The sequence below is a fragment of the Dipodomys ordii genome, unplaced genomic scaffold, assembly GCF_000151885.1.
Source record: "Dipodomys ordii isolate 6190 unplaced genomic scaffold, Dord_2.0 Scaffold97, whole genome shotgun sequence".
NCBI lineage: Eukaryota > Metazoa > Chordata > Mammalia > Rodentia > Heteromyidae > Dipodomys > Dipodomys ordii.
In genome coordinates this window covers 2,044,785-2,056,297 of record NW_012267313.1, presented here as the reverse complement: position 1 = coordinate 2,056,297, position 11,513 = coordinate 2,044,785, and the positions used below count along the sequence as shown (strand labels likewise).

At 35.6% G+C, this 11,513-nt stretch overlaps 1 protein-coding gene across 1 annotated transcript; it reads right to left on the bottom strand.

Moving 5' to 3' along the window:
• Window positions 1-9,737, bottom strand: LOC105993541 (protein LEG1 homolog). Its single transcript, XM_013026819.1, has 6 exons — window positions 9,437-9,737; window positions 9,080-9,166; window positions 5,841-6,025; window positions 4,550-4,650; window positions 1,270-1,508; window positions 1-144 (listed from the first exon to the last, which is right to left on the bottom strand). The coding sequence occupies exons 1-6, from the start codon at window positions 9,735-9,737 to the stop codon at window positions 44-46; spliced, it is 1,014 nt and encodes a 337-aa protein (XP_012882273.1). The 3' UTR covers window positions 1-43.
• Between the last annotated feature and the right edge of the window lie 1,776 nt (window positions 9,738-11,513).

Here is an 11,513-nt window from a genome sequence, read left to right as displayed (position 1 = left end):
CACTGAGCCATCTTCCCAGCCCCCCATTCATTTTTTAAAGTTTTTAAGTAGCTATTTCAATAAATATTTCCATTAACAGCAGCACTAGCTTCCTTGCAGTCTTGGTCTTCATTAAAGTTTCCCAACCAGTCAACGATTCTGAATCTAGGAGGCATGTAAAATTGGTACATATGAACTCCCCAATAAAAACTGATCAATCCTGTCTCATTTCTATTCTGATGATTAGTTGCAAAATCATCAATTATACAAAGAAATTAAGCATGTTATTTTGTTGTTTAATTGTTCACAATATCCTTTGGGTCTATCTGACCTATCAATTTCATGGCATCTTTGTCATGAATTTAAGTAGTAAATTCATAGAATTATACCACAAAGGCATACTAATTCCATACTTATAATGATAAAATACTACACATCTACTTTTTAGAAAATGAGAGTCAACTCATTTTCTGGTGTAATGCTCCAAACTGAATTTCCACTGACAGACCAGGAGACACCGGGAATAGGTGGTCATTGTGTGTAGTAGGAAAGCTCCTTGCTGACTCACAGTGCTGAACTACAGCCATGAAGCTACCAAGTAGCTCCAATTGCAACAATATCCTACCGTATTCCAATGTTGTTAATACATAATGCTAAGATTTTCAAAAATATGTGTATAATGTATTTACATTTAATGTACTTTATATCTATGAGATATTTTCATTTCAAAGAAGTAATAGTATAAATATGTGCTCAGTTTCAGTTCACCTATTGAATAGAAGAACAACACACAAATCTTTATGCATATAATTAATGCATACTTCTTTTCAGTTTTCTGGGAAGATGAAGCAAAGGATTTAATACTCAATCAATATTCTTGGCTCAAAGGAACAGAGAATAGTCAAGTTGATAGAACTGCCCTTTAATTATGTCAGATTTTAAAACATTCCTTTCATTCTAAAAAGCTTAAGAGCAAAGTAGAATGTTTTCTTAGGTTCTCATGAGCAAAAGTAAGAAATATATATATATATATATATATATGGAAAAAAAAAACTGTGTTCCAAGATTTGAGATGAAAAGACAGGCCATGAATGGGAAAGCCAAGAATGTATAAATGCCCTGCCATATACAAAGACTAATTACTGCTAAGGAACTTGAAATGATACTCATAGGTGATATATATATATATACATATATATATATATATTTGGAATCTGTTTTGATGTCTATAACTCTGATTTAATTACATTACTTCAAATCTTGAATTTTAAAGTATTTTTCAATTCTTACCTGTTGATTCATCCAGTTTCCTAAGACCATTCAATGAGAGCACAACTACATTTTGGAGAGGAGTAAAGCCCTTGATGAATGGGGCTATGTCAGTCTTAAGTAGAACTCGTGGTGGCAGGCCCTTCTCGAAGATATGTGTTCTGATCAAGGTAGGGGGATACAAGGATGCAACTAAATAATTCACGACAACACACCAACTTTTCTCAAAATTTGCTTCTGGTTCGGAATAGTAAAGAAATCTGTAAGACAAATGGAAAACATACTCACATCATTTCAAACTCATTGCATTCAAGATGTCTCCTGTTAAGAAAACAAAATGTAAATAAAATAAAATAAAATAAAAACAAATACTGGTATTCAATACCAATAAAAAAAGAAAACAAAATCCATACTTCATTGAGAAATAGGTCTTAAAGTAGAATGACATTACTCTATGATACCTTCAAAAGTTTTGGAGATGACTAATAAGTTTTTAAACCTGAAAAGGATCATGCCACATTGTTACCAGTTTATATACCTCTTTAAGACATATTATACTAGAAAAACTTTTGATGGTTGATTTGTAAGAATGGTAAGAGTTGTAAATAACTCTCTTTGGTAATATAGAAATAAGTGCCATTGGTGTGTGTCCCCAGGATACTAAGCACCCCAAAGAAAGATGTCAACTTTTCTTGTTTCCTTTGATTTCTGGGACTTGAACTCACGGCCCAAGTTTTTGTTCTCAAAGCTAGCAGTCTACCATTTGAGCCAGAGATCCACTTCTGACTCTTTAGTCATAAAGTTAGAACTACGAATCTCAAAGACTTTCTTGCAGGCTTCAAACCAAGATCTTCAGATCTCATCCTTCTGAGTAGCTAAGATAACAGATGTGAGCCACTGGCATCTAGCTTTCCTTGGCTTTAGGGGGAAGAGATTAGAAGCTTTTAAAGTAGAGGAAATCTCTCTCAAAATTCCTCATATTTATATGTCTAATAATTATAGTTGGAAGTAGTAACAGGTGCAGACTCTGTCTTAAACAGCTATTTCAGCATGCTAAATGGTTTAAAGATATGCAAAATTCTTGTTCCCCATAAGACATGTACACACCTTCCTTGGCTCACTAAGAGCATCCTCCTCCAAGCCTTACCAATCCCAGCACCTTAGTCATCTCATCAGAAAGCAGCAACTCCTTCTCTGTTTCCCATGGCACCATCTGCATACTTGAAAGTTTCTTATATCACTAGATTATATTCTCAATCACAGAATCTAGGTCTTTTTGACTACCATCAAACAGAAAATGCTTGTATTATGCTTGTCAGTGCCAAGTAAACTATGGAATGACAAGGAACACTAGCTAACATAGTCTCCCAGCTTCCTTCCTTGCCTGGAGGTGGTAAAACAGCAGATTTAGATCCTTGATGACCAGGGTTTACTTGGGAATCACTACTCTTTCTTACACCACATTTGTCTTTCAAATGAAGATAAGAACATCTGACTGTTACTAAGGTTCTTGTGCAAAGAACACTAAGCACCAGTAACAGTGAATGTGCTACATTCCAAAGGATTAGGACAGGAGGAAATGGAATGACAGCACCACTTCATAGACATTGGAGAAAGGACCCAATGTGAACTTCTATGGTAAGTGACCTTTCCAAATACTTTAGCTGAATGAGTTCTTCATGCCATGAGTGACATGAACAATTTCTGTGTGACCATGAAAATATGTTTTAAAAAACAACTTCAAATCATTCATATAAATTTTATGAATAGGTAGACTGGAGCCAGTCAGTTCTAGAATTCAATTCTCTAAGATTGGAGCACATGAAAGCCACACAGTAGTGTCTTACTGAAATAACACTTCTTTACATAGCCTGTTCTGAAGAAAATAACTGATGTTTGGCAGTGTGTAGTATGTTACAATGGTGGACCCAACTCTTCACCATTTTCTATAATCCAGTCTACTGTTATTTTCCTACAAACTTGGAAAAAGAAGACACCATGTTAAAGAAGGAATCAAGAGTTCCCCACTCCTTCTTTTCCTCCCTTAAGAGTAGTAGAAGCCACCTTTCACTTTGGAAGCAGGTGACTAAAACTGTCTTTCTGGAGACCAACAAGAATAAAGATAAATTTATTTGGAACCATGTTGTTTATAGTTAAATGATTGCTTAGATAAACAACATATCATGTTTACCCTAGGAGCATCTTTATAGTTGAAAAATTCTCTTCTGGCCCTTAGAGTTGTAGTGTTCATCCATTAAATATGAACAATTTCCAAGGGAACCAGATTCCTGAGGAAAGCTTGAAATGTGGATAGGATCCCAAGACTTCCAGGAAAGAAGCCAAATATTAGAGATTAATGTTCTAAATTGTGAAATCAACCTCCTAGATTCCTAGTGTGACAGACACTAGAAGAAAGATTAGTTAAGAACTATGCCTCAAACAATTTTACCTTTCATTCATCTCTTCTGAACTTACTAGAGGACAGGACCTACCAAATAATGCACAGGAAAGACTCTGGAGAAATGGAAATGAATGATAAAACACCAATAAAAGGAGGCAGAAAATATCCCCAGGGCAGCAGCATAATCGGATCACTGGACCATACCTGGCCTTTGGGCAGATCATAGAAAGTGCATTGCTTAGAAACAGAAGAGGAGATGCATACAGTATGTAGCACATCACACGGTGTAATAGTGTTATGTGTACAGAACACTGAGACAGCACATAGGACAATGATGATCTGTCAAGTGGATAAAACAGTAAGGAAAAGTGATCCATTCAGTTTGAGGCAAAATGTGACTAATGATTACAGCCATAGCAATCTCAACTCTGAACATCAACCTAAGGAAGATGACTAACTTTGAAGTTGATACTCCCCTATCAGATTTTTGCCCTTTGTCATCACATACTTTCTAAGCTAGAACATCCAAAACTATTTGTAAATCATGCTATAAACACTGATGATGCAATTGGTTGTGTTTTCCTTGATCAATCATGGGGCTTAAACTCAAAACCTGGGCACTGTCCCTGAGCTTTTTGTGCTCAAAGCTCACACTCTACCACTTCCAGTTTTTTGGGTGGTTAATTAGAGATAAGAGTCTTATGGATGTTCCTTCCTTGGCTGGCTGCAAACCTAAATCCTCAGATTTCAGCCACCTAGTAGTCAACATTACAGGGATAAGCCACTGGCACCCAGCCTAGGATTTCTTTGTAATATTCAGATTGAAAATCACTACCTCTCTAAAGGAAAAATAAAAATAATAAGTTTTTTAGTCATGTAACATTTAAAATTTATCCTTACTTATCTTCAAAATTGCCAAGAGATCCTTCCAAGGAGGAGGTATGTGCAATCCATAGGTATCTCAAGATTTCATCAAAGTTACTGGAAGGTGACTTCAGATACTAAAGTATGGAAGAGAAAGCATGATGTGAAAAAAGTTCAAGACAATTGAAGTATTTCTCAATTGAGAAATGTGCTACATAAAATTAGTTTGAGTTTCTAAGAATTAATATGTCGAAGACTTTAGTACCAAACATTTTGTAGAGAGAATATATGTTTATGTATATATGAATTAATTTTAGTAAAGCACATTTATCCAGAAAACAAGAACTTCATTTTCAAAAGGCCCATAGTTTTATACTATCTAGAAATATTTGTGTCCTATTCTCCCACAAACATTATTAAAATTACCATAGAAATAAGAAGGAAATTTTTTATTTGAATATTTAATTACCTCTAGAGTAATTAATTGAAAATTAGATAATTACATCTTTTCATCACTGATTTTAGTCCTTTCCTGTATTTAATCTAGGTATGCTTTGTCATTTATTTTTTTGGTGGTACTAGGTTTGAACTTGATGTCCTGCTAACTAATCAGAAACTCTAATACTTGAGGCATGCATTCACACATTTTCAGTTTTAGTTATTGTTCAGGGAGGGTCTCATGTTTTGCTTCAGCTAACCTCAGACTACAATCCTGACCTATAGCTTCTCCCTATAGCTGGACTCATAGTTTCATGTCACCATGCCTGGCTCACTGATTGAGATGGGATGGTACTAATGTTTAGGTGGGTCTTGACCCCCAATCCTCCTGATCTCTGTTTCCCAAGTAGTTAGGATTGCAGACATGATTCATTATGCCTAGCTTTTCACTGAATATTTATGCCAGAAAACCATCCATTTGTTTAGTTCTTCCCATATATGATTATTTATTAATTTTCATTGAAATAAATTGGTTCCTCTAAAACCAAGTCTGTCATTGCATTTCTCCTAAGATCTCACAGCTTACCTAAACTTACTATTAACCATTCTAGCTTGTCTATCCTAACAAATCTAATATCCTTAATTTGGGATATTAGATTTGAGAAGAATGGATAAATTTTATATTAATGCTGCGATGGAGTTGTAATTATCAATGACGTGCATTGTACTACTGTGCTACTTAGCCTCAATGTATGTAGTACAACAATTCACATTTTCATAATAAAGAAAATGTTTTTGTACATTACCCCTAAAACAGACTTAATCAAAAATTGCAACTTAACCATCTCTTGACATGATAAGAGTCTATGGCAATACTTAAAGAAGCAACCTGATAAAAAGCATTCCACTGCTTCATCATCTCGGGGTGGGATGAACGACAGCCAGAAACGTTGTAACAAAACCTCTGCTGATCCTTGGGTGGTGGCAGTAGTGTGACTTGATCGGGTGATATCCCCATGATGCCAGAATCAACCGCAGAAAGGAAAGGTATTGCACACAGAAAATAATTTATATCTGTAACAACAAACAAACATCAAGAGAATTTGGGTTTGCATACGGTCAGTTTCCAGGGATTGAGATCAGGGCCTCACACTGTTAACTCTTTCTTTTTTTTTCATTCCTGGCTGATGTTTTACCATTTGATCTATACCTGCAGTCCAAAGTTTTTGCTTGTTGTTTAGGGATGGAGTCTCAGAGGTCATCTACTTAGTCTCTCTTTAAACTCTTGAAACTTAGATCCTCTGGACTCAGCTTCGTAACATGTTAGATTTAAAGGCATAAGCCACTGGTACCTACTTCAAAAACATGTTTGTTTAGGCCATAGGGCATTAACAGTTGGTGGGAATGTGAACTGGTTCAACTTCTCTGGAAAGCAGTATGGATGTTCCTCAAAAGATTACACATAGAGCTCCGCTATTATCCAGTAGTGCCACTCCTGGGCATTCACCCAAACGATCTTAAACAAGGCCACATAGAAGCTGCAAGCACAACTAAGTTTATTGTAGCATTATTTATCATAGCTAAGATATTGAACCAACTCAGATCTCTCTTAGTAGATTAATGGATCAAGCAAATGTGGTACAAATATGCAATGGAATTTTATGTTTCCATCAGAAAGAATGACATCACCCTGAACATAAGGAAATGGAAAGACTTGGAAAAAATTATATTTAATGAAGTAAGACAGACCAAAAGAAGCATAGGCTCCATGGATTCCCTCATTTGTAATAATTAGAATAGGTCTAGGATAGCTCTAGCAGAGGATCACAATAGCTCAATAGCTATGTACATACAATGATGCTAATGGAAATAAACTCCAAGGTATGGGAACACAAGAGGTTTTTGTTTTGGTTTGTTTTTAATGTATTGTACGAAGTTACTTTTGTGCTCCTTTTTTTCCTTTTTTTATCCCTTATTGTCAGTTTTTTATTTTGGTATCCTGTATATTGTATATATGTTTATCTGATTTGAGGAAGGGAAGGGGAATAATAAAATGGTGAGACAAAGGACAAACGGTGAACTGATGCAACAGTGATACTTAAAGACAGTAAATTGGACATGAACTTTACAACTTGCAAGGCAGGGAAGTCTGGGGGAAGAAAAGTGGGAGAAAACAAGGGAGGGGTAACAATGTTCAACAAGAAATGTACTCATTAACTTATTTATGTAACTGTAAACCTTCTGTACATCACCCCTACAATAAAATACAATAAAACGAACAGAGATTCAGAAGCAAAAGATAAAACTTGGGGACCAAACTCAAAAATATTATATAAAAAACCCTAAAGAACATGCATATATCATGCATATAAATTCAATGTACTTCTGTTAATAATACTATAATCATTAATATATACCAGTTCAAGAAATGTATCAATCAAAATACAGTGGACTTAAAGAAGAACTCAAATAGTATAATTCCTTAGGAAGGCAAAAAAAAAAGGAAATGGATACCCTAATGAGGTAGGGTGGGGTTGGGGCAGGGGAAAGAGGAGAAGAAGGGGAGACTTCAGTCAAGAATCCAATGCATATTCTACAAAATTAGAAGAGTTAGGGAAGGAGGGAGTAAGGAAGAGATGATCAAGGTGCATTTTACTCATAAATTGTTTTGTTAAATGGCAATTCCTTTGTACAGCTACTTAATAGATAAGATTAAAAACAAAAGAACAGCTAGGTACTGGTGGCTCATACCTGTAATCCTAGCTACTCCAGAGGCTGAGATCTGAGGATCATGGTTGGAAGCCAACCAGGGCAACAAAAATCCTGAGACTCTTATCTGAAATTCACCACCAGAAAACTGCAAATGGAGCTATGGCTCATAGTGTTACAGCACTAGCCTTGAACAAAAGAAGGTCAAGTATAGTGCTAAAGGCTTGAGTCCAAGCCCCATGACTGATTAAAAAATGAACAAATAATTTGCTCTACAGCCTTTTAAAAAAGGAATGTGAAAATGAAACATAATTTAATAGACTTAGTAACACTCATTTTTCAAATATTAAAAAAGGAGGAAAATTATCAAATTGAGGAGGATACAATATCTCTTACCAAGATTAAGTTGTGAATTATAATTTTCTAAAGTACTCTAATATGATTGTAGATTTTGCAACTGGATATTTTTTTCTCTTTGAGAAGTATCTTTAATTGGAAGACATATTAAGTGTCTGGTTTTAGCCCTTGTTTTAACCCAAGTCTCCAAATCAAACTATTCCTGAGTTCTAGCAGTAGATAATAAAATCAACAAATAATGAGACTAACAATCACATAAGCTAAAAGTTGTTCCCTCAAAGGCTATATTACAGCAGAGTTAAGCATTCTAATTCATACTGATGCCTACAAGAAATCAGTGGTGTACTAAAACCATGTATTTTTTCATATGTCTCAGCATAGTAGGATGATATACTGAACTACTAAGCTAAATGGGGAAGGGAAATGAAATTTAAATTTTAGATCTGTGACAAGCCTATGCTTAAAACTTTTGAGAAGAATGTGTAAAGTAGTAAGAGAAATACATTTGGAGATACATATCACCTGTGATTCCCTGATAAAGTGAAAATTAACTTTATCTTGTGTTTTATACTTGGGAAATAATCTCTAAGAAGCAGATATATATATATACAGTAGTTTTGCCAAACACACAAAATTAAAGAATTATAAATTCCTTCCAATGCATTTTAGCACTTTTTTATGTGACTGAAGCCTTAAATTACATGATGATAAAATAAAGTGTGAATTCTATTCATCTGATTCATTTACCCATTTGACCAAGAAAAACTAAAGCACTGATTTCTTGACTTTCACTTCTTAGCTTCCTCAGTTCAAAAGACTCAATACCACACTTGGGGGACCTGTCTGCTAAGTGTCACTGTTGATCTCTCAGAGGTCATAACCTTCTTCTGTTTTGTGGTTCAGTTCTTCTGTAAAACGCTGGATGTGTCCTAAAAATGACTGTAGTTGGTATCTTTTATAATGTGACAGAGTCTTCCACATACATTATGAATTTGATTCATTTTTATAAGAGAATTGTGAGTTGGGGGAAAGGTAATCAAGATTCTTGCAAAGTAAACCTACCAGTCCACCAACTGTCTGCAGAGATACACAGATGATCTTCCGATTCATAACCACAGTTAGTCTTTCTGGTAGGATCAGCTGATCTGCCTGGAGAACAGAGAATGCAGAGATTAGTAGTAGTTGAGTATCTCTAATGCCAATAATTCAGATCTAATGTTTTATGCTTGATAATTATGCCTAATTCTGTACTGAAGTTTCTACTAGAAATAGACAAACAAAAAAGAACTTGTGAGAAAAGGAAAGTAGAGAAATATAATTATTCCAATGAGAAAATAAAGCAATTTTCACAAACATGGATGTGGCATACAGAGTTCCACTTTTCATAGATCAAGAGAAGGAAAACAAGAGGTTTCTCACCTGATCTGAATTGCCAGCCAAGTTGCAAAGGCAGTCCCCATAAGACATTTTGCTCATTTTCTGGAGCAAATTTTGCAAAATATGTGGCTGTCTGGCTCAGCAGAATTTTATACATCCCCATTCTGCTAGTGTAGACCCAGGGATCAATAATGTATTTTCCATTCTCCACCTTGTAGTCACTGAACTGGCCAGGACTCTCCTCCCATAGAGGGGGATAGAAACTTGAAAGGTTAGGAGCTCCTACTACAGAGGTAGAAAGATAACCCACTAATACCCATGCCCAGCAAGGAATGAAAGCCATGGTGCCAATGTTGGAGAACTGCGATTGGGTTAAGCTTTTATTGGAGAATGAAGGAGGAAGTAGCAATATTTTCCTACCCCATCTCTTGTTACCACTTTGCATTCTTTTTTTTTTTTTTGCAGAGTGTGGAGCTGTTGATAACTTTGATACATTTGTTAACATTCACTACAATTAAGTTATTTTTGCCAGCTGTGGAGAATTCACGAATTATGCTCAATCCTAAATACAAAATGAGGCTGTACTCTATGAAAAATTTGTTAACAAAAAAATGTTCAAAAATTATCCAACCCATACTGTGGTTATAAAATAGATCATCAGTGGTATTAGGATACTTATCCTCATTAAAAAAAAACTACATATCTCATAGAAAATATTAGATAACTGAAAATGGGAATACTAACATTTGTAATCATAGGCAGGCAAGGTATGATATAAAAGATGATTGATCTTGTTATAAAGCAAATTTCTGTTTCAAGAAAGAAACATATTTACTACGTAGAGTGGCAAAAACAAGAGTACCCTTAAAATCAAAACAGAAAAAGAAAAGAAAGAAACTTTATCAGTTATTACCAGTTCATTAAAGAATGAAGCTTGAAGTATATCCAATTATCTCAGTTCCATAGACAAAACCAGTAGCTTAGAAATAATGAGTTTGTTGGACAGAGACTGCTAATAAATTCCCAATATCTATTCTTTTAACTTCATTTAACCAACACACACACACACACAAATCCACAAGTGGAGCTGTGGCTCAAAGAAGTAGAGCACTAGCCTTGAGGGAAAAAGCTCAGGGACAACATCTAGGCCATGAGTTCAACCACAAAACATTGCCCAAGTACACATATTTTCCTATAATTAAGGCTGTATTTGCAAGGTCTCTTACACCAACATTATAGAACTAAGTGTTGACAATGGGAGCTATAAATACAAATGATTTCCCCATCTCATGGCATGCTCATAAGTCACTTCTCTTTCTTTTTTTTAATTTATTTATTTATTTTTTATTTGTGAACATACTGTACAGAGGGGTTACAATTACATGGGCAGGATAATGCGTACATTTCTTACCAAGCATTGCAGCCTCCTCCTTTGGTTTACCCTTCACAGCCCTTCCCAGCCTCCCCCCTCCCCCCCAATCCCAACCCTTCTCCCCCCCCCTTACCCCCCCCCAGGACCGACCTTGTACAGCTCGTTTTGGACATGACAGCTTATACTTTTCGTTGTTGCATCAGGTCCACCTGTATCCTTAAAGAGAAACTTCTCTGAAGAAGAAAGAAGGATGGCCAATAGACACATGAAGAAATGTTCAACATCCCTAGCCATAAAAGAAATGCAAATCAAAACAACATTGAGATACCACCTCAGTCCATTTAGAATGGCAAAAATCAAGAACTCTAACAACAACAGATGCTGGAGGGTATGTGGACAAAAAGGAACTTTACTTCATTGTTGGTGGGAATGTAAACTTGTTCAACCACTTTGGAAAGCAGTATGGAGGTTCCTCAAAAGACTTCACATAGAGCTCCCCTATGACCCAGCAATCCCACTTTTGGGCATTTACCCAAATGTTTACAAACAAGACCACACTAAAGCTCCAGCACAACTATGTTCATTGCAGCATTATTTACCATAGCTAAGATATGGAACCAACCCAGATGCCCCTCAGTAGATGAATGGATCAAGAAAATGTGGTATATATACACAATGGACTTCTATGCCTCCATCAGAAAGAATGACATTGCCACATTTGTTAGGAAATGGAAAAACTTGGAAAAA

Coding starts and splice junctions, on each gene's coding strand:
- LOC105993541 (XM_013026819.1), bottom strand. CDS start 9,737: ATGGCTTTCATTCCTTGCTGGGCATGGGTATTAGTGGGTTATCTTTCT. Junction 9,167..9,436: donor TGGCTGGCAATTCAGATCAG/GTGAGAAACCTC, acceptor TCTGTTCTCCAG/GCAGATCAGCTGATCCTACC. Junction 1,509..4,549: donor CTTGGCAATTTTGAAGATAA/GTAAGGATAAAT, acceptor TTTGTCTTACAG/ATTTCTTTACTATTCCGAAC.